The 25967-nt window shown below is 43.2% G+C and overlaps 2 protein-coding genes across 2 annotated transcripts; both read left to right on the top strand.

Annotated features, from left to right (window-relative positions):
* The first annotated feature begins 3208 nt into the window (after positions 1-3208).
* LOC116046716 (olfactory receptor 6N2-like) lies at positions 3209-4135 on the top strand. Its single transcript, XM_031295111.1, has one exon. The coding sequence runs from the start codon at positions 3209-3211 to the stop codon at positions 4133-4135; it is 927 nt and encodes a 308-aa protein (XP_031150971.1).
* Positions 4136-16881: 12746 nt separating this feature from the next.
* Positions 16882-18584, top strand: LOC116046718 (olfactory receptor 56A4-like). Its single transcript, XM_031295112.2, has one exon. It carries the CDS (start codon positions 17584-17586, stop codon positions 18526-18528), a length of 945 nt encoding a protein of 314 aa, XP_031150972.1. The 5' UTR covers positions 16882-17583; the 3' UTR covers positions 18529-18584.
* Positions 18585-25967: the final 7383 nt, after the last annotated feature.

Raw genomic sequence — 25967 nt, forward strand, 5'->3', positions numbered from 1 at the left:
TAAGAAAATCTCTTAAAATAGATTAGGCTCAGTACAGCCTAATTGTAGACTCTTCAATTTTAGCTTGAATTGATTTATTTAATGAAAGTATGCTAGATTAATTACTGTGTATGTCATTAGCAATGACCAATGTTATGTAAAAAAGATACACAAAATAATTTATTTCAACAATTAGTTTTAATCAGGCTTTGCCACAAAGATAAAATGTGCATTCCATGCAAACAACATCACAGTCTCCTAGAGCTCATCCACTGTGCATAGTGGCATGACTACAGTGACCTTTCTTTGGTCTTGCTCATCCAAGATTGTCTGGTGGAATGGAGACAGAGGCACCACTGTACAGTTTTCTAAGAGAAGTCTTTCTGCTGACACCAAAACACTGTGCTTCACATAAAGCATTTCAGCTTTGTCATTGCATGATAAGGTTCCAACCATTTGTCTTCTTAAAATACTGGCAAATTCAGCACCATATTCACATGTCCATGGCATATGAAGCTGTTGGCTCTGCTGAAATGGCCTCATAATCTAGACTTCAATTGTCCTATTGTTATTAAGCTTTCCCAGTATTCCATTACAACTCCCTGTAATTCACCTCCACACCAGTGTGTGCGCTGTTCGCGCCCTGCTGGTTAACCTGCTCCTCTTTGTTTCTCTCTATCACTCTGCCCCTACCCCCGCCCCGCCTTCACTGCTTCAATTTGAAAATAGTGGAGGGAGATGAGTCCGAGAGTTAGAGGAAAAGCTTCCAAAGTATGGGAGTATTTCAGGCCAACTGGTAAAAGAGTTGTCTGTATACTCTGTCAAACTTCACTTGGAAACATACAGGAGTTGTTCAAGACGTACGGAGCGTTTTTTTTTCTCTCCTCCGTATCACCTCCAGGGCTCCGTAAAGCGCCCACAGAAAAGGAAAATACAACGTAGATGATTGTTAATGAAACGGCGAGGTAGTCTGTTAGGGTTAGTTATATATATATATATATATATATATATATTATAATAATGATGGCCCAGGGTGACCAATAGCTTAACCCATGACAGACCTGCCAACCAATCACGGGAGATTTTTCTTGTTTGGAAGTAGTAGTTTCATCCACTATTGAGTGAGGAAATTTAAACCAGGCCAGACACTCTCTGGCCAGGCACGCGTTGCTGCTATTCATATGCTTATTAGAGCCATTCGCACCTCCGCGGGAGCTCTCCACATACGTCATGGTTCGTTTCCAACAATATGTGGCACAGACGAACGCGACGTTCACAGGCTGAAAATTGTTGATAACTGCCGAAAATTAGGGGGATTTCCGGGCGTTTCCGGGGCCGAAAATTCCCACTTTTCATGCAGTGCAACATACAATTGGTTTACTGATTCTGAAAGCTGAAGCCCTCATATTTTCAAAGTAGTAAAACAATCACATCGTCTGATCTTCTTCTGATACCATGTGCTAATTTTTTTTTTCAGAGGATGCCGAAGGCATGTCAAAGGCATTGGCTAGTACTCATTGACTAAGTTGGTTAGGTTTAAGCAAGAGGAGTGGGATGGTTAGGGTTAGGGTAAGAATGTCAGGGTAACCCAATCAGAGACAGAGTAAAGGTCTTTTCAGGCGATAAGCAACACTTTGGCTGCGTAGCTGCTTGGATCTGTGGGGTCCCACTGCTCTCCTCATGTGAATGGACAGGCAGACAAGAGAATCTGTTTCAACCTGAATGGGGGCAATCCACTATTTTCCGGCAATGAACAATGGCCTCAGATTTGGAGGTGCTGGCCCTCATCCCAAACGTGTTACACTGGGCTGCAAAGCAATTCTCAGGTCCCCAAACCTGACACTCTCCTCCCCCGGCAGCACCTTAAACTCCTGTCCATGAAAATCACAAACAAGATCGGTGAGGAGGGACAGCCCTGGCAGAGGCCAATGCCCACTGAAAATGTGCTTAAACTACTGCTGAGGATACAGAAACAACTCTCACTGTGGTCATATAAGAACCGAATGGAACACACTAACAGCCCCAGTACCCCATATTCTCGCAAGACCCCTCAACAAGACCACCCAAGCGATTCGATTGTAAGCCTTCTGCAAGTCAGCAAAGCACATGTAGACTGGATGGACAAACTCCCAAGCCCCCTCAAGTAGTCTCGCAAGGTTGAAGCGCTGGTCCACTGTTCCACGGCCAGAATTGAATCTGAATTGTTTCTCCTAAATTTGAGGTTCGACAATCAGCAGAGACTCAATTTCCAACACGCAGCAGAGTCTATCACCAGGAGGCTGAGTAGTGTAATACCCCGATAACTGGAGCACACTCTCGGCTCTCCTCTCATTGAAAACGTATTACTAGGCATGTCAATCGCTCCCTGTCTAAAAGTAAGGCCGGACAACTTTTCGCCATCCTAGAAAAATAATACCATTGTTCTGGGTTCGTCAGGCCTAACAAAGGCAGAATTCTGTGTCCGTATATCATCAGGAAAAAGCTGTTAAACTTGTTGTTTTGTTGAACAGCCACCTGTGGCACCTTCCAGAAGGCTAAGGCTGAAACAGGTAGTGAGCATGGTGGAATGGATTAGATATAATTTTACCTGCTCATTTGATTATGCACTGTGTTGTATAGTGATTCTATTGATGGTAGTGGGGAGCCTAGGATCTGTTGATAATATGTGTGAGTGTCCAGGCTGCTGTGCAAAATGGTTAGGTAGAAAACACAAGACTTTCACCCAGGAAACAGGTATTCATCTCCTGGGAGTACTACTTAAAGGGACCACAATCCTTTTTCAAATCTTAACTCCATATACATTTCTCTATTTATTCTGACAATGTTTAAGCCCTCAGGCCTTATTCAAATAATTGTTAATTTGGTCCTGAAGTACGTAAACATGGCCTCTTCCAAACCTTCGACCAACTAACTTTGCAATTATATCTTCAACTTCTGGCCTTTGAGCCTTTGTTAAATGTTGAGAGTTTACCACCACTGAGACATTCTGCCCATAAGTTCAGGCCTCTAGAGTTTGATGAAGTTGTTTATAAGTCATTCTTGGTGAAGAGTGTTAATGAGATCCATGGAGGATCAAACAAACTGATAAAAAACATTTCACAGACTCAAGCAGTTTACTGGAGATGAACACACTCTTAATGTAAGTGTGTTTTAAGGTCATGTTTATTCTGTGACTGTTATTTCCTTGTATAATATCTACCTCTTTTATTCAGTTTTTTTAACAATCTTAATGGATGATGAATTAAATGTAACATATATAACTCTTGGTGGTCATGTCGAAGTGGAAAAATACAGATATATTTATTTCTTTATTATGTTCATAGTATATTTGCTAATAATATGCAGTAATTCTACCATTGTGTACATTATATTGGTTTACCAAAACCTCCACGAGCCAATGTACATTTTCATTGCTGCTTTGTTAGCTAACTCTGTTCTTTTCAGCAGTGCTGTCTACCCAAAGCTTTTAATGGACTTTTTATCTGAAAAACAAACCATATCTTATTCAGCCTGTCTCTTTCAATTTCATACGTTTTACTCTTTAGGGGGTTCAGAGTTCTTACTGTTGGCAGCCATGTCTTATGACAGATATGTGTCTATATGTAAACCTTTGCAATATCACACTATCATGAGAAAAACAACTGTCAGTGTTTTCTTGGGTTTGGCTTGGATTCTGCCGGCCTCTCAGGTGGCAGTACCAGCTGGTTTAAGTGCTGATAAAAAACTTTGTAGATTTATTTTAAAGGGAGTTTTTTGCAACAATACAGTTTATAAACTTCAGTGTGTGATCTCAAGAGCACAAATCATACATGATATGGTAATTTTGCTTAATATTGCACTTGTCCCTATGCTTTTCATTCTTTTTACATACACCAGGATATTTATAATAACCTATCGAAGTAGTAGAGAAGTCAGAAAAAAAGCTGCACAGACTTGTTTACCTCATCTGATAGTTTTGATAAACTTTTCCTGTTTGTGTGCATATGATGTGATTATAGTTCAGCTGGAATCTGACTTTCCAAAAACTGTAAATTTAATAATGTCTTTACAAATAGTAATGTATCACCCTCTCTTTAATCCAATCATGTATGGACTAAATATGAAAGAAATTTCAAAACACCTCAAAAAGTTGTTCTGTCAAGCCAAATGTATGTAATGTATTAACACTTAAAACAAATGTACAGACATTTCTTTAATGATTTGATAATGAAGGATATTTTAACTGTATTTTGAAATGTTTTTACAATAAATGCAAAGTAAATAATATTGGAAACATGAACAATGAACTTACTGATCAATGTATTCATAACACCTTTTTGTTCGATCAAGAGATCAGGTTTCCTTTAAATTGTTTAAGGTCAATTTCACTGCTACTAAATCTAAATGATGTATGATGGTTTTGATTGTTTGTATACAGAAATCATGTTAAGTTCATGCAATTATAGGTCAAATTGATATGGTCAAAAACAGAGACTGGCTCTCATCTCAATCAACTCATATTAATACCATATGCCCTCTGAGGTCTAAGCCATTTTTGTCAATCTTTGGTTCGGTCTGGTTTACTTGTTTGAAAATCCTTGTGTAACCTCAACCCTGTGATGCACAATCAAGTTATAGAGATTTTTTCTGAACATCCAGGACTATCAGGATATGTACACTGCAGAGATATCACCTAAATGTATACATTGTTAAAGACAAAAGAAAAGATTAAATGGAAATTTTATTTCACAGAAGAAGAGAATAATGATGAACATGACTTTTGCCATTTTAAAATTGTTCTCCAATCAGAGGAGACAGATTTTGAATAACACATTAAAAACTGTTTAGATTCCCCCCCCCCAGAAAAGTCCAGGGGCCTCATGTATAAACGTTGCATATGCACGAAAACCTTGTGGTTGTGTAATGTGCAGGCCGTCACGCAAACTTTGGCGCAGACGTGAGAATGTGCAGGCCGTCCGCAAAGTCGTGTCTGGCTCTGTAACGTGGCGAATTCTAACTGAAAAGTGCCGAAACTAAACTAAACAACACAAAATAAAATTTCCACTTCAGTTACTCTCAAATGTCTATTACATTGACTATGAAAAAACATGATTATATACGCTGATACTCATGAATCACATCTTTCATACTATTAACTGTTAACTATTAACTGTTTAATTCGCAGGCTACTTAACTTCTGTTAAAAGATGAGGGGGCGTAAAATCCACTTAGAAAATAGACTACTTTCAGTCATCTGTATTTCCCACAGATGAAATATCTTACTCACTGTGCAACAAAAAGATCGGCATGGAAAAATGCACTTGTTTCTTTGAGTGTAGTTGCTGAGGCTCAGATGTAATTGATCCTGTGGATGATGTGTATGTATGTGAGCAATGTGTTAGAAATGAACCTGACCCGGGCCACCAAACAGTGGGCCGAATGTAGCAGCTTTACAGCGCTGTTTGGATCTTAAACAGAATGTGGAAAAGTGGTAGGAGACTTGTCATAGGGTCCGTGTACTTTGTGGCCAACGGATTTTCGTTTTGAAAGGAAAAAAACAAAAACGAAAAACGGCCAGTTTCCCAATTACCATTAGTAAATAGGAAAACAAAAAACGGAAAACAACCCATTATTCGTTTTTTGTTTTGATATTAAAAAACGGAAAACAAAAAACAATCTCGTTATCCGATTTTCTTTGATGTATTTGTAGATGGAACTCGGAAATTAAAATGTGTGTATAAATCGTATTCCTTTTTCCGTACCGCCTGTAAAATCCGTTCTGTGCACTGCCTGATCAGTTCTACGCTTGCGCGAACACCGGCAAACTTCACAGCTCTATGCACGCATTGGCGTAATGATGTTTGGACATTCCCTGTTACCGGAAGAAAACATTAGACAGTGACAGTAGACCGTTATGATGGCAGAGATGAAGTTTACAAGGTGTTTGCTGGAGTTGCCTAAAGTATCTGTTAATGATATACGGAGGATCGTCTGGCCATCCAGTACAACACCATGTAGCAAATTAAATAAAGACTTCAAATTTTACGTTTCGTCATTTCTTTGCAACTTTGAAGGTAATTTGCTAACGCTAGCTAGCCTGAGCTAGAAGCCTTCCTTTGGTGTTATAAGTCATGACTCCGTCCTGCTTCAGGTTAACCATGTTTTAAATAAAGTTTAAGCATGTGTATACCTCTCACTTCATGTGTTTGTACTTTTATGAAAGTATCAGGTAAAAACAGGGCTACAAATGAGAGTACATAGCTAGCTATATATGCTCCGCTATGTCGCGTTAGCATGCAGCTACAATAGTTAGCTATGAGTATGCTAACGTTAGATTGTAGTGGAACGAAGCAGCACTTTCTAACGTCAAAAATCACAGATAAAGGCTTCTGAACCAAACACTACACAATCGGACATGTTTCAGCAGGAATGTGACCCGGAATTGGGGAGAATTTAACAACATTGCCAGCTAAGATGACCGTTAGCGTGTAGCTACTATAGTGTTTACTGCCGTTGGCATGTAGCTACAATAGTGGTATACAGTGGTGGCTGGGAGAGCTGTCATCCCATCTTCAAAAGGACACTTATGTACGTTTACACTTCATCGCATTAATAATAGACAGTCTATGGTTATTAGTCAAGACGAAGTATTAAAGGTAAAAACATTAACGTAAACAACACAACAACAATGTCGCTACACGGCTTTGGATCAGTGACAAGTTTCGAATGTTTGTAGCTATGACTATTGTATAATAAAGATTTAATAAAAAAAAAAGATTTAATAAAAAAGTTGAAATGTTTGGTCGTAAAGTGTTGACACATGTTACTTATATACAGTCTATTTTTAAAAATCGCACAGGGACATTGTTAGTTTTCTACTACGTAATTATCCGCATGCACAGAACGGATCTTACAGGCGGTACTGGCCAATAAATGCTATTGAAGGGCGGGTCTTGGCGTGGCGGAAGTAACTTCCGGTTCACGAAAAAAATACCAATGCAAAATTAAGGAATACGACTTATACACACGTATTTTAATTTCCGAGTTCCATCTACAAATACATCAAAGAAAATCGGATAACGAGATTGTTTTTCGTTTTCCGTTTTTTAATATCAAAACAAAAAACGAATAATGGGTTGTTTTCCGTTTTTTGTTTTCTTATTTACTAATGGTAATTGGGAAACTGGCCGTTTTTCGTTTTTGTTTTTTTCCTTTCAAAACGAAAATCCGTTGGCCACGAAGTACACGGACCTCATAGCCTATACATTTTAACCACTTCTTACAATTATATTGTGTAGAACGACATCTATTTGTCTTAATTCTGCACATTTTTCTGTTACTGTATTATCTATTTTATTATTTCATTCATGCGTGGCTGGTTCAGACGCTGGCCTCTCCTCCTGAGTCAGGTCTCCCTCGCGCTGGACTCAGTTTCACTTAGTCAATGGCATTACATACTAAGTGGGTTAAAACTGCTTATTGTGCGTAACTTGGACTGCTACAATACATGTGTGACATGTATGTTGTTTAGTAACTGTGGCGCTGGCACCCTTCTCTTGATTTCCACTTCGATGTTAGACCTTTTTTAAATTTCTGCAATAGTTCAGTGCATTCACCGCCCGGACCATTTGCCACTCTTTTATTGCTTATCCGAGATCAAAAACCTCCAACCGGAACATTTTTTACTTGCCTCAACCTCCACAATCAGCACCTCAATCTCAGTCGGTCTGCAGCGGGATTAACTGCTGTGACGTCAGGCACGCATTTATAGTCATTTCCATATTAATTTATGGTAGGAGGCAATTACATGTTGATTGTGATGTATAAAGGTAAGGTGCGCAGGACCTGGCTTACGATTGGTTTTATACATGTGAATATTTCTGTGTGTAGGTACTTTTCAAGTTTTGGGCGTATGCCATCCTCTGGTATGAAAGCTGTGCAATATTTTATACATAAGGCCCGAGATTAGCCTGACAAGCCAGACCACATCAAGATGTTGGGTCTGGGAACTCCCCATTGGCAGGGCTCAATCCGAGGGGCGGGATAAATGGTTGTCTTTCAAATTCCCTCTGCACGCAATAGGATAGCGCTACAACCAACCAGAGCAACGCTAGATAGATAGATTCAACTTTAAACTCCGAACACATCTTCCTTTTTTAAGAATGACTTCAGTGCCGTTCTTTGTTCTTTTCTCAAATAAAAGCTTAACTCCAAGTCTTCCAGAGTCGTGGCCAAAGCCGATTCGAAAGACCGCTGTTCGCCAGCAGCAGCAGCCATTTCCTTTGTTTTCAAGTAGCAGGGAATTCACGTGGAACTGTCACAACTCTGCCATCATTATGTTAAGCCCACCCACCGACGCTATACACGATGAGATTGGCCTGACTAGAGTTTTATTACATTTGCTGCCGCTAGGGTGGGTCTAGATTTCTAGGCTAGCCCCAGATGCTTTTCATCCAAAAAGTTAATTGTGCCATCTCTAATGCATTTCCTGTCTGCTATAAGACATCAGTAGGCCAAATTACATTTATTTACTAACCCAAGGCTGCCTGAATGATCTGCAGCTCTGCCTGCAATGCACATACTACTTTCAAGGCCCTCCTACTTGTATTAGGTTAGGGTTATCTATTGTCTGAGCAAGCTGCCTTTCTTTGGACATCACTTAATGTCCATTTGCCTGTCAATAACTCACATAAAATATGTAAAAAAAACCAAATAAAAACATGCAGAGATATCGGAGATTGCGTAACATAATTTAGGGATTCATCATTATTGATTTATTACACAAAGACACTGTAGTTCCACGGACTACAATTGCATGGAAGATCTTGTTGAAACGGCACATTTCCATCCATCCATCTTCTTCCGCTTATCCGGTAACGGGTCGCGGGGGTAGCAGCTCCAGCAGGGGACCCCAAACTTCCCTTTCCCGAGCCACATTAACCAGCCCAGGGGGCATACTTACCAGATGCCCGAACCACCTCAACTGGCTCCTTTCGACACGAAGGAGCAGCGGCTCTACTCCGAGCTCCTCACGGATGACTGAGCTTCTCACCCTATCTCTAAGGGAGACGCCAGCCACCCTCCTGAGGAAACCCATTTCGGCCGCTTGTACCCTGGATCTCGTTCTTTCGGTCATGACCCAGCCTTCATGACCTTAGGTGAGGGTAGGAACGAAAACTGACCGGTAGATTGAGAGCTTTGCCTTCTGGCTCAGCTCTCTTTTCGTCACAACGGTGCGATAAATTGAGTGTAATACCGCACCCGCTGCGCCGATTCTCCGACCAATCTCCCGCTCCATTGTCCCCTCACTCGCGAACAATACCCCAAGGTACTTGAACTCCTTCACTTGGGGTAAAGACTCATTCCCTACCTGGAGAAGGCACTCCATCGGTTTCCTGCTGAGAACCATGGCCTCAGATTTAGAGGTGCTGATCCTCATCCCAGCTGCTTCACACTCGGCTGCGAACCGATCCAGTGAGTGCTGAAGGTCACAGGCCGACGATGCCATCAGGACCACATCATCCGCAAAAAGCAGCGATGAGATCCCCAGCTCACCAAACTGCAACCCCTCTCCACCCCGACTACGCCTCGATATCCTGTCCATAAATACTACAAACAGGATTGGTGACAAAGCGCAGCCCTGGCGGAGGCCAACTCTCACCTGAAACGAGTCCGACTTACTGCCGAGAACCCGGACACAGCTCTCGTTTAGGTCGTACAGAGATTGGATGGCCCTGAGAAGGGACCCCCTCACCCCATATTCCCGCAGCACCTCCCACAGTATCTCCCGGGGAACAGGGTCATACGCCTTCTCCAGATCCACAAAGCACATGTAGACCGGTTGGGCATACTCCCAGGCTCCCTCCAGGATCCTTGCGAGAGTAAAGTTCTGGTCCGTTGTTCCACGACCAGGACGGAATCCGCATTGTTCCTCTTCAACCTGAGGTTCGACTACCGACCGAACCCTCCTTTCCAGCACCTTGGAGTAGACTTTACCGGGGAGGCTGAGAAGTGTGATACCCATGTAATTGGCACACACCCTCTGGTCCCCCTTTTTGAAAAGGGGAACCACCACCCCGGTCTGCCACTCCTTAGGCACCGTCCCCGACTTCCACGCAATGTTGAAGAGGCGTGTCAACCAAGACAACCCCTCCACACCCAGAGCTTTAAGCATTTCTGGACGGATCTCATCAATCCCTGGGGCTTTGCCACTGTGGAGTTGTTTAACTACCTCAGCAACTTCCACCAGGGAAATTGACGACAATCCCCCATCATCCTCCAGCTCTGCCTCTACCATAGAGGGCGTATTAGTCGGATTTAGGAGTTCCTCAAAGTGCTCCTTCCACCGCCCTATTACCTCCTCAGTTGAGGTCAACAGCGTCCCATCCTTCCTGTACACAGCTTGGATGGTTCCCCGCTTCCCCCTCCTGAGGTGGCGAACGGTTTTCCAGAAGCACCTTGGTGCCGACCGAAAGTCCTTCTCCATGTCTCCTCCGAACTCCTCCCACACCCGCTGCTTTGCCTCTTTCACGGCAGAGGCTGCAGCCCTTCGGGCCCTTCGGTACCTTGCAACTGCCTCCGGAGTCCTCTGGGATAACATATCCCGGAAAGACTCCTTCTTCAGTCGGACGGCTTCCCTGACCACCGGTGTCCACCACGGTGTTCGTGGGTTACCGCCCCTTGAGGCACCTAAGACCCTAAGACCACAGCTCCCCGCCGCAGCTTCAGCAATGGAAACTTTGAACATTGTCCACTCGGGTTCAATGCCCCCAGCCTCCACAGGGATGCACGAAAAGCTCCGCCGGAGGTGTGAGTTGAAAGTCTGTCGGACAGGGGCCTATTCCAGACGTTCCCAATTTATCCGCACTACCCGTTTGGGCTTACCAGGTCTGTCCAGAGTCTTCCCACACCCTCTGACCCAACTCACCACCAGATGGTGATCAGTTGACAGCTCTGCCCCTCTCTTCACCCGAGTGTCCAAAACATACGGCCTCAGATCAGATGAAACGATTATAAAATCGATCATTGACCTTTGGCCTAGGGTGCTCTGGTACCAAGTACACTTATGAGCATCCCTATGTTCGAACATGGTGTTCGTTATAGACAATCCATGACTAGCACAGAAGTCCAACAACAAACAACCACTCTGGTTTAGATCAGGGAGGCCGTTCCTCCCAATCACGCCTCTCCATGTGTCTCCATCATTTCCCACGTGCGCGTTGAAGTCCCCCAGCAGAACTATGGAGTCCCCCACTGGAGCCCCATACAGGACTCCTTTCAAGGTCTCCAAGAAAGCCGAATACTCTGAGCTCTTGTTTGGTGCATACGCACAAACAACAGTCAGAGTTTTCCCCCCCACAACCCGCAGGCGTAGGGAGGCGACCCTCTCGTCCACCGGGGTAAACTCCAACGTAGCGGCGCTCAGCCGGGGGCTTGTGAGTATGCCCACACCCGCCCGGCGCCTCACACTCTGGGCAACTCCGGAGAAGAAAAGAGTCCAACCCCTATCCAGGAGTAGGGTTCCAGAACCGAGACTGTGCGTAGAGGTAAGCCCCACCAGATCCAACTGGTAGCGCTCCACCTCCCGCACAAGTTCCGGCTCCTTCCCCCACAGAGAGGTGACGTTCCACGTCCCCAGAGCCAGCGTCTGCTGCCCGGGTCTGGTCCGTCGAGGCCCCTGACCTTCACTGCCACCCATGTGGCAGCGCACCCGACCCCAGCGGTTCCTCCCACAGGTGGTGGGCCCATGGGTTGGAGAGAGAGGTGCCATGTAGCTTTTTCGGGCTGTGCCCTCCATCTGGGCCTGGCTCCAGACAGGGGCCCCGGGCTTCCTCCGGGCAGGGTCACTCTATCTCTACCTCGTTTTTTCATAGGGTTTTTGAACCATTCTTTGTCTGGCCCCTCCCCTGAGACCACTTTGCCTTGGGAGACCCTACCAGGAGCACAAAGCTCCAGACAACACAGCCCTCAGGTTCATAGGGACACACAAACCTCTCCACCACGATAAGGTGATGGTTCCAGGAGAGGCTCTTGTTCTAATCAAACAATGTAAGTGTCTACACTGTATTGATCTGGAGATAATGAATATGACATAACGCAGTTGCAACAGTGTCTACCTCGAAGGTTAATGTCTTTGAGTTCATTGATTACGTTTATAACAGTCACATATTCAAGATGTGTTGAAAATGTGTCAACATTATCAAATGATCGATTGATCTGGGTTTCTCTTTTAAGTTAAACAGCCTCGAAATAAGTGCACGAGGAGACCTGCCAGCACATGTTGAATACATAATGGCTACATTTATACTGCAGGCCTTACTGCTCAATTTCGATTGTTTTTCCAGATCCAATTTTTTTGACTGACTTATTGTTTTTTTTTTAAATGTGGCCCGCATCAGACTCAAGTACAGGGGATGGCCGTAAAAAGTGACCTGCATGCGCAAGCAAGTAATACAACATCACGGGTCACATGTAACACCCTGTTTAAATGCTTATCAAAATAAACCCATGGATGTATTAAGAGAACCACAGACATGTAATCATTAGGTCGTGCTACTAGCTACTGCTCCCTACTGAACGATGGCCTGCAGTTTGGAACCAGATGTCAATAACGTTACAAGCTTTACACTGGTAAGTTTATGTACCTCAAAAACATTTATTCGCTGATATATAGATGTGTCTTTCGCTATATAAAGCGGGAAAAGTTTGCAATTCTACCATTGGCCGCTATGCTCGTGTTTGCATCAAAGCCTGGCTTTGTTCCTGGGTGCTTGCTGTTCTCGGGCCAGAATTGTGACGATGCTTGCTCTAGAGTGACATCAGAGTTTGATGAATTCCAATCTGACTGTCCAGACTAGGCTTGATTGGGAGAAACGGCCTCACTGATCTAAACCCAAGCTGTACAGTTTTGTTATACTTCTGTGCTAGTCAAGAATTGTGTCACGTCTAGTCCCTGTGTCAAGTTTCTTTGTTTAGTTGGTTTCATGTTTTCTGTTGGTTTTCCCATTTCCTGTTTTATTTTGAAGTCTGTCTTTTCTCCCTAGTCTTGTCTGGTTTTACTTCCTGTCTTTTGGTTTTCCCGCCCTTGTGATTGTCTGATGTGTTTCACCTGTTTCCCAGCCCTAGTGTCACCTGTCCCTCGTTTCCTCATTACACTGTGTATTTAGTCTCTGTGTTTCCTTTGTGTCTTGTGGAATCATTACATTCTGTCTGTGTTCAGTTCTGAGTTGCGGTTTCCCTGTTGTTGAGTTTTCTTGTGGTTATCATGTCTCTAGTTTCCCCTGTGATTTTTGGAACTCGTTTTTTGCTCTGCCAGTTTCTGGACACCTTTTGTTGTAGTTTCTTTGTTAATAAATTCTCACTCTGAACTGAACTGCATTTTTGACAGAATGATCCCACCGGAAATGGACCCAGCAGTGTGCAAGTTTAAGCCATTTTTTCACCCTCTTGACTCAGTCAGTGAGAGTCCGCTGACGTGCAGCCGCCCAGAACCTCAGCTGACGTGCAGCCGTCTCAGCTGACATCCAGCCGTCCAGAGTCTCCGATGTCAGCTCTTCAAGAGTCTCCGATGACCGCTCTTCTAGAGTCGTCCAGAGTCTCCGATGACCGCTCTTTTAGAGTCTTCCAGTCAGCCAGAGTCTACGTCGACTGACCTCCCAGAGTCTACGTTGACCGCTCTCCCAGAGTGTTCACTTACGGGCAAGCCAGTGACTATGCCGGTGTCCGGCGCCCCAGAGACCTCCCCAGTGACTTTGCCGGTCCCCGGCGCCCCTGAGACTGTCCTTGAGACCGCCCCAGTGACTTTGCCCTTGTCCTGTCCCCCAGAGACCTTGTCTTTGTTTTCGGTCAGACCCACTCCTGCCCATCGTGCCCTGTCAGCACCCCTGTCATCCTCTGTTCACGTTGCCTGTTTGGCGGACTCCAGCCCAGCTGATTCGCTGATTTCGGGTTTTGCCTTCGCCGCCGGCCTTCAGAAGGGCTTCCGCCTTCGCTGCTGTCCGCAGCCCTGGACCCCAGGACTAGCTGCCTGCCGGAGCACCTTGGTGCCCAGGCCCCTCTGTCCCCAGTTCCCTGGGTCCCACTGTCCTCAATTTCCCTTGCCTCGATTGACTCTTGTGCCTTCCCTCGCCCCTCCGGGTTTGATTTATTTTGACTGTTTGGGTCGTCCCTCCTCCGGGCCCCCTCCTGGGTTGTTTCTGCCTGTTTTTTTTTTTTTGTTTTTTTGGACTTCTGGGATCTGTCGCTTGGGGGGGGGGGGGTCCTGTTATGGTTTTGGTGTTTTGTCTTGTCGTATTGTAGCCTGGTTTTCTGTCATGTCTTGTCTCCTTGTGATTGTGTGATTTTCGGTCTTGTCTTGTTATATGTTCTGTTTCCTGTTTTTATTTTGATAGTCTGGTTTTCTGTCTTGTCTTGTCTGGTTTTACTTCATGTCTGGTGTCTTCCTGCTCTTGTGGTTGCCTGATGTTTTCCACCTGTTTCCCAGCCCTCGTGTCACCTGCCTCTTGTTACCTCGTTACCCTCTGTATTTAGTCTTTGTGTTCCCCTTGTCCTGTGTCAGATCATTTTGTGTTTTTGTGTTTGCTCGTGCCTGTCGTGTCTCCCAGTGTCAGTTTGTGTCTGGTTCTTTGCTCCCTGGATTTCCTTTGTTCTCAAGTTTCTGGTTTGTTTCTTCTCTTGTTTTTTTTTGATTCCCTGGTTTTGTTTTTCTACACTGATTAGTTTTTGCCTGCCACTTTTGGGACTCCCTTTGTTTTATTTGTACTTTGTCTTATGGAATAATAAATCTTCCACCTCAAACTTTTTCCTGCCTGCCTGCCTGCCTGCTCTCTGCCTTTGGGTCCTCAACTTCCCTGAACCTAACATTTTCAGCCCCGTTTTGTGAGTACGTCACATTTATAAATGAGACCCCAGTTCTCTACTAACGACTCTGTCTGTCTGGAGAGGGTTCAAACAGATCACCAGCTACAAGCCCAAAGCCCCCCACTCTTCCTTCAATGACCGACGCCTAGCCAACGACCTGAATGAGTTCTACTGTCACTTTGAAAGACAAATGGACAGTCCTGAAACCATCCCCCATGACACCTCCCTACAGCTACAGCCACTGTGCATTACCTCCACCTCCCCCATCTCAGCAGGGGCCTGGGCCCCCCCACCAATGCCCTCTTTAAAAGGTCTCCACCTCCACCCCTCCTCACACCCTAGCAACGACTCTTTCCATCAATGAGAGATTTCAACAAACTCTTCAGAAGACAGAATCCCCGCAAAGCTGCTGGACCGGATGCTGTCTCAGCATCCAGCTTGAAGCACTGCGCTGATCAGCTGTCTCCAATGTTCACAGACATTTTCAACACCTCACTGGAGACATGCCACGTGCCAGCCTGCTTCAAGACCTAAACCATCAACCCTGTTCCCAAGAAGCCAAGGACGACAGAACTTAACAACTTCAGACCCATCACCCTGACCTCTGTGGTTATGAAGTCCTTTGAGTGCCTTGTGCTTTCACACCTCAAATACATCACCGACCCCCTCCTGGACCCCCTGCAGTTTGCCTACAGAGCCAATAGGTCTGTAGACGATGCAGTCAATTTGGCCCTCCACTACATCCACCTGGACTCTGCAGGAACCTATGCCAGGATCCTGTTTGTGCTGGAAAGATTGTGGCTGACCCCTCCCACCCCGGCCACAAACTCTTTGAGTCACTCCCCTCTGGCAGGAGGCTGAGGTCCATCAGGACCTCAACCACATGCCACGTAAACAGTTTTTTCCCCTCCGCCACTAGCCTTATTAACAAGGCCCGGAACCCACCCTGACTCTCTCCACACTACACCTCTGGCTCTACATGCCCCTGTACTTACTCTGCTTTAGCGTTTCTTTTTACTACTGTTTAACTTATTTTACTATTTATTTAAATTTATTTTATCGTTATTAATACATACTGTGTGTATATGTTTATATTTATATTGTTTATATTCTTTTTATCCTTATATTTGTGAATGTGTGACATGCACCAACAACACCATGACAAATTCATTGTATGTGCAAAACACGTCAATAAAGCCCTTTCTGATTCCATCCATCCGTTGCACGTCCCGTCATCATGAAGTGCTTTGAAAGGCTAGTCGTGGCTTACATAAAATGTAGAAGAGAGTGAGCAGCACCAAATTCCTGGGGGTGCACATCAGTGAGGACCTCTCCTGGTCAACAACCACTGCATCAATAGTCAAGAAGTCCCAGCAGCACCTCTACTTCCTCTGCAAACTGAAGAGTGCGAGAGCAGCCCCATCATTTGTACCTTCTACAGGGGCACCATTGAGAGCATCCTGTCCAGCTGCATCACTGTGTGGTACAGGGGCTGCACCGCCTCCCTGCAGCGCATAGTGAAGGCTGCTGGGCAGATCATTGGTGTCCCATTCCCCTCACTCCTGGACATTTACCAAACCCGCCTCACCCACAAAGCAACCAGCATTGTGGGTGAAGTAAGCCACCCCTCAAACAGCCTCTTCAGCTTCCTGCCATCTGGGAGAAGGTACCGGAGCATCCAACCTGTTTCACCAGACTGGCAAAAAGCTTCATTACCCAGGCTGTCAGGAAGCTCAACACCCTCCCCTCTCTCCACCCCTCTGCCCCCAAGAAATCTGGACTCTGACCCCCCCCCCCCCTATCTGGATCAGCACTGGCTACTTTATAAAGAAGACATTCAGAAACTCCGGGTTTTAATAAAAATAAATAATCAAATAAAAATATCTTTATCTTCAATATCTTTTTTTATATGATACTTAAATACATAAAGTTGACTTGACTAGGCAAGTAAAAAAGCAAGTATATCTCTGGCATTGGAAGGCTGGGCTTGGGTATGCTGATGCAACATAACACAAAAATGTCAGTGTGTGACACACCGTACCTCCCTTTGGACCCTGTGTGTACAGGTTGCTGCTCTCAGTGTGACAGAAAAACAGGATAAAAGTTCAGCTGCTGCCTCAGTCTGCTGTAGGTCAGGGGAGGGTGCTGTGTATTATTCTAAAAGTTTACATACACTGATGCAAAGACTTTTCTGAAGATCTTCTTGAATGTAGTAGCTGAAAAGACCACATAAATTACATAAACACTATATACAGTATATTCTGTTGTCTGATGTACTGATTTCTCAGCTATCAGAGGACACACAACTTCCATTAAAAGTGAAAGCTTTTTAGACATTAGAAAGTTTTCACTTGTTGAAAAGGACAGTTTTAATCTATATGTTCTTTGTGCCTTGATAACCTAGATACATTTCTACTTCATTGAGCTGACATACATATCGTTGATTGACAAATGTGAGGATGCGCGTTGATTTAGGTCATGTGACACTGACCTTTTTCCACCCATGTCTATTTTTTGAACATGTCTTTCTGAACGATCTGAAATGTGTTATTTATGCAGAATATTATCAGCCACAATTGTTAGAAACGTGCAGTTTATGCAACTTACATGCAGGTTTATTGTATGTTTTGTGTCTTCTTAATGTGTTGAAATAGAACATTTTGCTGAAATATTTTAATCCCATTTACTGTAACTCAATCTGTTTTTTACCCTCCTTTTTCTCCATCACTATCTCTTCTCTTCTTCCAGCTCTGCTGTTGTGCAGACATGAAGAGCAACAACAGCCTGAATCCTTTGTATTTTCAGTTCACTCTGTTTGCAGACTTTGGGCCCCTCAGATATCTGTTCTTCAGTCTGTGTCTGTTGCTCTACATGACTATTGTCTCTGCTAACATTGTCATTATTCTGACAGTCTGTCTGGAGAAGTCTCTGCATCAGCCCATGTATATTTTTATCTGCTGTCTGTCTTTTAACTCTCTGTACGGCTCAGCCGGCTTCTTCCCCAGGTTTCTGACCGACATTCTGTCTGACACTCATTTAATCTCACGTCCATTATGTTTCATTCAGATATATGTTATTTACACCTATGCATCATGTGAGATGACTCTCCTCTGCATCATGGCCTACGATAGATTTGTTGCTATTTGCCAGCCTTTACATTATCACAATAAAATGACATTTCAGATTGTGAGACACCTTTTGTTTTTTGCCGTGCTCTACCCTGCATTTGCTATTGGCTTCTGTCTCTATCTTACTGTTCGATTAACGTTGTGTGGCAATAAACTGAACAGACTTTTCTGTTCCAACTGGCCTGTGGTTCTACTCTCCTGTGTGGACACAACTCTGAACAACATAGTAGGTCAGTTTTTCACGATGACAACCGTCTTCATCCCCCTGTTCTTTGTCCTGTACACCTATCTACGTATTCTGCTTGTTTGCAGGAGAAGCTCGTCTGAATTCAGAGGAAAGGCGTTACAGACCTGCCTGCCTCACATCGTGACATTTATGACCTATTCTTTCTCTCTCTTCTGTGAGCTGTCATTGACTCGATTTGAGGCTGATAAAATGAATCCAATCATCACAGTTGTTTTATCTTTAGAGTATTTGATGATCCCCCCCATTAATAACCCTCTAGTTTACGGCCTGAGTCTGCCTCAAATCAAAATAGTTATTGTTAGATTTTTGAAGAAGGGTCCTGCTGTGAAAGTTTAAGACTCAGCATTGTGTGATTGGCAACAATGAAGCTCTAAGTCACAACATATGCTTCTGAAAATATTTAATGTATCTGTCCATCGATTTTGTTTGCTATCAATTTTTTATCAATTTTTTTTAAGGGAATCAATGAAAAGATGTCATCAACCTGAACTACAACATTGATATTAACATTGCACAAGTTGTATATGCATGGTTCAACTCACAGGTTAAATTATATGTTTGAAACTCACATTGTGTGTTTCTACAATGTTATTAGAATATTGTTTTGTCTATTTCTCACAAATAAATGTTAAAGCATATATTAGAAAATATACTATGTGCTGCTTTTTTACGCAGATTGAACTGTCAATAAATATTGTGCCTTTGATATCATAACCTAGAAAAGTGGTTCCCGATTTATTTTGCTTAAAGGACCCCTAAACTTACACAAATTGGGCCAAAGACCCCCATTTCAAAATATTTCGTTCCAGGGCCGCCCACCTGACAGGTTGTTTCCTTTTGGATGTTTATTATAGAAAGTGTATGAAATCCATGATCTAAATAGTCATACATTTGTTTTTGTGTTACTTATGGATGGAATTATACAGACAATAATTATTCTCCATTTTGCTGGGGACCCCATGGAACCCCCACTTAGGGAAACACTGATCTAGAACAAACTAGAATTGATAGGATTACAGGTGTGTTTATTGTTTTAATATTTTGTGGTTTGCTGTGAATCCTTTGCCCTTTGTTATTATAATAATCCAATATTATAATTACATAGGATATTGAATAAACAAGACAGTCTACAATCATGAGTATGGAATCAGATTTGTGCCAATATAATCAAACAAAACATCTTAAATATCAAACAAAAATAAAAATTTGAGAAAATAATCTCAAAAGTCAAAGGAAAGTACAGAGCTGGGGATTGCTCTGGCTTAAATAAAGTTGCTACAGCCACTAACTGAAGGTTGTGTCTGCCAACCCACAACCACAATCTTTCCCTAACCTTAACCAACATGCTTTTGTTGCATAAACCTAGTCTCACATTGCTCAACATATCTCCATAGCTCTGCGAAATAAGGTCTGGCTACACCACGGATACATTCTAGGATAGGAGAAAAAAAAACATATAGGTTGTTCGCATTTTTCTTTAAACCAATTACAATCATCTTGGGCGGCGCTAAGCCTTGGACGCAGCGACTGTGGCTCTCTAAGTAGTCTCGGGAAGGAACTTGTTTTGGTGGAAGAAAACGCTGTATAAAATATTAAATTAATTTAATATTCATTTAATATACAGCAACATGAGCTATTTAAATTAGCTGGATACGTGGTTAAACCTCATTTGCTTTTACCAGTGTATCGCCATGTGTACTTTGTGCATAGCAATCCGCGTCAATCAGATCCATAACATTCCGGTAAGACAGTAAATATGGTTTACATATTCTTTATCACTCATTCCCCGAAATATCCAGGCAGGCCTGTCTTTTTGCCCGCTACAAATGTTCTGTCATTTTCAGCTTGTAGCTTGTTAGCTCTAAGATTGTTGTTGGTTTCCCGTAGCCACGGGATTTTCAGGACAGCAACTATTACGACCCCTCCCTTTCTGTCTGCTGTAGTTTCATTGGCCTCCTCCTGTAGGAGCTGGTAGTCTGGGAGGGTCAATCAGGTAATAGGCTGACACCTGTGTAGGCCTCAATCTAGGCCTTTACCTAGTTGATATCTACCAGACCTCAGACAGACTTTATGACTATCGTCTCGGCTAACGTCTGCCTGGAGAAATCCCTGCATTAAATATTAAATTAAATTAACTGTTTGCACAATACAGTAAAGCAAGCTATTTAAATTAGCTGATACACGGTAACCGTCATTACCTCCTACCAGTGTATCTCCGTGAGTACTTTGTCCACAGCAATCCCACCAGTCGGTCCCAAAACGTCCCAGTTAGAGAGGAAATGCCCTAAACATATTCACACATGTAGTCAGTGTGTGACACAGCGTAGCTCCCTTTGGACCCTGTGTGTACAGGTTGCTGCTCTCAATGTGACAGAAAAACAGGATAAAAGTTCAGCTGCTGCCTCAGTCTGCTGTAGGTCAGGGGGGGGTGCTGTGTATTATTCTAAAACCTAAGTTTACATACACTGATGCAAAGAATGTTTTCCAAATGCAGTATCTTTATGACTATATTAACTAGACAAACCACATAACTTATTTAACACTGTATATTCTGTTGGCTGATACATGCATTGATATTCTTCAATGACAAATGTTAAGTTGCTTGTGCATTTAGTTCATGTGACACTGACCTTTTTCCTTCATGTCTATTTTCTGAAATATCTGAAATGTTACTCATGCAGAATATTATCAGGCACAATTGTTAGAAATGTGCAGTTTATGCAACTTACATGAATGCAGGTTTATTAGAAGTGTTGTGTTGGGCCCCTTAGATATCTGTTCTTCAGTCTTTGTCTGTTGCTCTACATGACTATTGTCTTTGCTAACATTGTCATTATTCTGACAGTCTGTCTGGAGAAGTCTCTGCATCAGCCCATGTATATTTTTATCTGCTGTCTGTCTTAATGTTGTGTGGCTTTTCTGTTCCAACTGGCCTGTGGTTCTGCTCTCCTGTGTGGACACAACTCTGAACAACATAGTAGGTCAGTTTAGAGGAAAGGCGTTACAGACCTGCCTGCCTCACATCATAACATTTATGACCTATTCTTTCTCTCTCTTCTGTGAGCTGTCATTGACTTGATTTGAGGCTGATAAAATGAATCCAATCATCACAGTTGTTTTATCTTTAGAGTATTTGATGATCCTCCCCAATTAATAACCCTCTAGTTTACGGCCTGAATCTGCCTCAAATCAAAGGAGTGATATTTATATTTTTGAAGAAGAGTTCTGCTGCGAAAATTTAACATGCACATTTACCAAACCACATATCTCTAAGCCACAAAATATGCTTCTAGAATATGTTAAATGTATTTGTCCATAGATCTTGTTTGTTATTACATTAATTTTAAGGTGGTCTATGAAAAGAAAGATGTGTTCAACCTGAACCAAAAGAATGATATTAACGTTGCAGATGCATGGTTCAACTAACAGCTCCACAGGCTGAAATACATCTTTTAACCTCACATTTTGGGGTTGAATTAGTCTCAAATGTTAATAGATTTTTCTTTGTCCATTTCTCACACAATAAATGTAAAAGCACATGTTAGAAATATTTATCATGTGCTGCTTTTCCAGGCAGATTAAGGCCTTTGATATCATGTTCCCAAATGTTTCACGTCAGGGACACCTAAACTGAACAAATTAGGCCGGGACCCCCAGTTGACTGATTTGTCCCAGGGCCACCCACCTGACAGGATGTTTCCTTTTGGATGTTTTACTACAGAAAGTGTATAAAACCCATGATAAAAATAGTCATACATTATGTTATTGTGTTACTTATGGTTGGAACTATAGTGGAAATAATTACTACTGATGTAGAACAAATTAGAGTTGATAGGTGGTCAGGTGTGTTTGGTGGGAATTTGGTCTCAGAGTTTTAGCTCTGTATGTTCCACTGTGTTTATTCTGTTTTAATATTACTTTGTGGTTTGTGGTGAACCAGTTGCCCTATGTAATTATATTTACACAATATTATAATGATGTAGGATTTGGAATAAACAAGACAGTCTACAGCCATGAGTGTGGAATCCCATTTGTGTCAATATAGACAAAACATTTTAAATATCAAACAAAAATACATATTCGAGAAAAATAAAACAAACTCAAGCAAAATAAATTCATCTCAAAAGCAAAGGGAAAGTACAGTGTTGCGGCTGTAAGCAGTCCAACAAAGTTTTGCCGCTAGGGACTAAACACACAAAACCTAACTCTTTGTCTCAGATTGATCCTTGTGTTCTGGTAAACTTAAGTCCGATGTGAGAACGTGTGGGAATTAATAAATTGGAATCAGATTTGACAGGCCTTAGGGCCTTATTTTAGACATACTTCCCTCTACAGTGAAGCAAACAAATATAATGTTATCACTTCCACTCAAGCCGAGATGAACACGCCCATCATCTACAATATAAGTGCACAAAATAATAATCAATAAATAATATGAATGAGACCATAAACAACATACAGTATGTGGCTCCTACATACAGAGCTGGGGATTGCTCTGGCTTAAATCAAGTTGCTACAGCCACTAACTGAAGGTTGTGTCTGCCAACCCACAACCACAATCTTTCCCTAACCTTAACCAACATGCTTTTGGTGCGTAAGCGTATTGCCAGACATATCTCCACAGCGCTGCAAAATAAGGTGTGATGGTTGGGGTTGGCTTGGAAGGATTCCTAGTCCCTATTTTGTTTTCCACTGTCTGTTTTTCTTTTGGCCGTACCGCTCTCTGTCTCCTGTGTTTCTCCCCCTTCCCCTCCTTCCTGCCACTGCCAGCTGATTACACGTACCTGTTCAGCATTCCACCATCACCTCTCCCACCGTGCACACCTGCCAGCCATCTACAATCAAGCCCAGTATTTGAACTCCGGATCCACTCACCATCTTTGCTTGATCGTCGTTCACTCGGGTGAAACTTGCTACAAGCTCTCTTAGAAAACGTAGTACTTACCTGTCTCTGTCTGTACCTTACATCTTACCTCTCTTTGTGTTTTTCCCCTGCAGTCATCATCTCCAACCACTCCGTGTCTCCAGTCAGCTGGCCTCACCATTCGGTCCCCGCCTCAGGGCTCCCTGCTCCATCCTGCAACCGTTCCTGCTTCCAGTCTTTCCCTCTCCTGCTCCTCTGCTCCCCGGACTCCAGTGCCTCCTCCTCGGTTCCCTCGACCTCGGCTCCCCCGCGCTCCCCGAGATCCCTCGCCATCCTAATCAGCCCTCAAGTCCCTCACCATCCTATCCCCAATCTTCGAGTCCCTCGCCATCCTACTCAGCCCTTGAGTCTCTCGCCATCCTATCCCAATCTCCGTGCTCTCACTCCTGTCCCTGGCGTCCGCCTCCCCCCACCTTCTTCCCCAATTATTATTTAAATAAACTTGTTTTTGTTGAGCCTTGCATTTGGGTCTGTTCTGCCTCCCACGTAACATAAGGTCTGGCTACACCAGCGATACATTCTAGGATAGGAGAAAAAAACACTCTGGGTTTTGCTGGGGATTACCTCCTCTGTGTCTCCCCTTTCGGAACAATGTGTCTGACTCCAATAAAAGACCTATATATCCCCGTGCATTCGTTAAAATGGTATTACCTTGATACTAAGCAAGAGCCAAATAAGATAAGATAAAGTCAAAATACATTTGTTTAATCAGTCAAGCATCTGAGTTTCAATACACACATCTGTGGGATCACAAAGCACGCAGAGACTAAGTTTCCCTAGCAACAGACAAAAAGCCAGAGCCGGTCCACGTATCTCTGGAGTGTCAGACCTTGTGAGCCCCGATCTATTCTTCTCCTCATCTTTTATACTTTCTTTCTTGGGCCCCCTCTTCTTCTCCAGCACAGGGACTGTTATCTTCACACAACACACGCCACGGTGGGGGCCACTGTGTTTTGTCACGTCCTCATTTGCTCTCACGCAAAGCGGTACATTCTGTTCCTGTTTCACGTTATTATTACTCAATGTACTTTGCTCGAGACTCATGACCTTTAACTACTCTATAGTTATGGCTTTAACTAAACCTTCTATGCGCCAGAATTTCCTTTGTTCAGGGAATGCAGATGTGTCTCGCCCGGAGAACTTGTACCCAACACCTCTCTATGACAGCACACAACTCTGTGCAATAAGGATACACCAAAACACACTCTTATGGAAACCTTTTACATTCTTAATACAGTATATTTATCAGCAAATAGTAAGAACATTATTCTACAGTTGTTTACATTTTTCTTTTAAACCAATGACCAGGTCTTTAGCAGCGCTAAGCTCTGGACGCAGCGACGGTGGCTCTGCTAAATAGTCTCGAGAAGGAACTTGTTTTAGTGGAACATTTGGACACCACAAAAGAAAAGGCCACATACAATATAAAATTAAGTTAACTGTTGACACAATACAGTAACATGAGCTATTTAAATTAGCTGATACATGGTTAAACCTCATTGGCTCTTACCAGTGTATCGCCATTTGTATTTCGTCCAAAGCAGTCTCCGCCAATTGGTCCCATAACGTCCCAGTTAGATATAAAATATTGTTTACATATTATTTGTAAATCCTAACAATCCTTCCCTGAATTAACCAGGCAGGCCTGCCTTATTGCACCATCAAAATTTTCTTAAAAACCTGCCATGTTCAGCGTGTATCTTGCTAGCTCAATAAAATTGTTGTTAGTTTCCCATAGTCACAGGATTTTCAGAGCAGCAACTATTACGACCCCTCCCTTTCTGCCTAGTGTGGCTTCATTGGCCTCCTCCTGCAGGAGCTGGTAGTCTGGGAGGGTCAATCAGGTAATAGGCTGACACCTGTGGGGGCCTCAAATTAGGCCTCAACCTAGTCTATGGCTATGTTAGATGGAAACGATCTGAAGAGAAAACGCAAAAGTGGTGTTGCGTTCTCACTTTTTATTCCGCGTTTAGACGAGCGTTATGGGGGGGGGAGTAAATCTGTGTGCATATGGTGATGGAAAAGTGTGTGAAATGCGATCCACCAAGTCTGCACGCCTGCGTAGAACCTTCCTTCTACTTGTCTCCTCCTCCTCCTCTCTCCCTCTCCTCTCCCTAGTAGCGCGAAGCGAACAACAAAGCTGACAATTTTGTCTGGAAAGATGAGGAGGTGTAGTTATTGCTCCAAACAATGCACACACGCACGCACACACACACACACACACACACACACACACACACACATACACATACACATACACATACACACACACGCACACGACATACATACACAGCACACACACATACAAGTACAGTGCATTTTTACCCTTTAGACGGAACGCGACGGTGTAGCGTTTTTAAGATTTCCACTCTGGAGGGTGGTTTCACTTTTTTGTGTTTTAAAGACCTAAAAATGCCGTCGCCGTCTAAACGAAAGGCACATCTAATAAAATATTTTTTTGTTTTCACCCGCGAGCATATTCGTGTGAACAGGGTCTAAATCTGCCAGACCTGTCTCATTGTAAGTCTCTCTGATTTGGGTTTGTTTTGCCATTTTTGTTGCAGTCAACATTAATCCAAACATTCTTCACCCATCTATACACCAAACTCACCACTGATTCCATAAATCACCACACCTCATGATTCGGTAAATTATTATTATCTTCTTTGTTAAGCAATAAAACCTTCTTTGGTACATAAAGCTGAATAGTCTCTCTTCTCTGTCACATGCTTTGGGCCGATTTGTGACAGTCCCGGACGAGCCCCCACTTGTCACAAATATAATACCCTCCTTAAAGTTGTCAGCATATTTTATATTTACATCATGCAAATCTGGTCTGTGGAATCCTCCA

The sequence above is a fragment of the Sander lucioperca genome, chromosome 8 (assembly GCF_008315115.2).
Source record: "Sander lucioperca isolate FBNREF2018 chromosome 8, SLUC_FBN_1.2, whole genome shotgun sequence".
In the NCBI taxonomy this organism is placed as follows: domain Eukaryota; kingdom Metazoa; phylum Chordata; class Actinopteri; order Perciformes; family Percidae; genus Sander; species Sander lucioperca.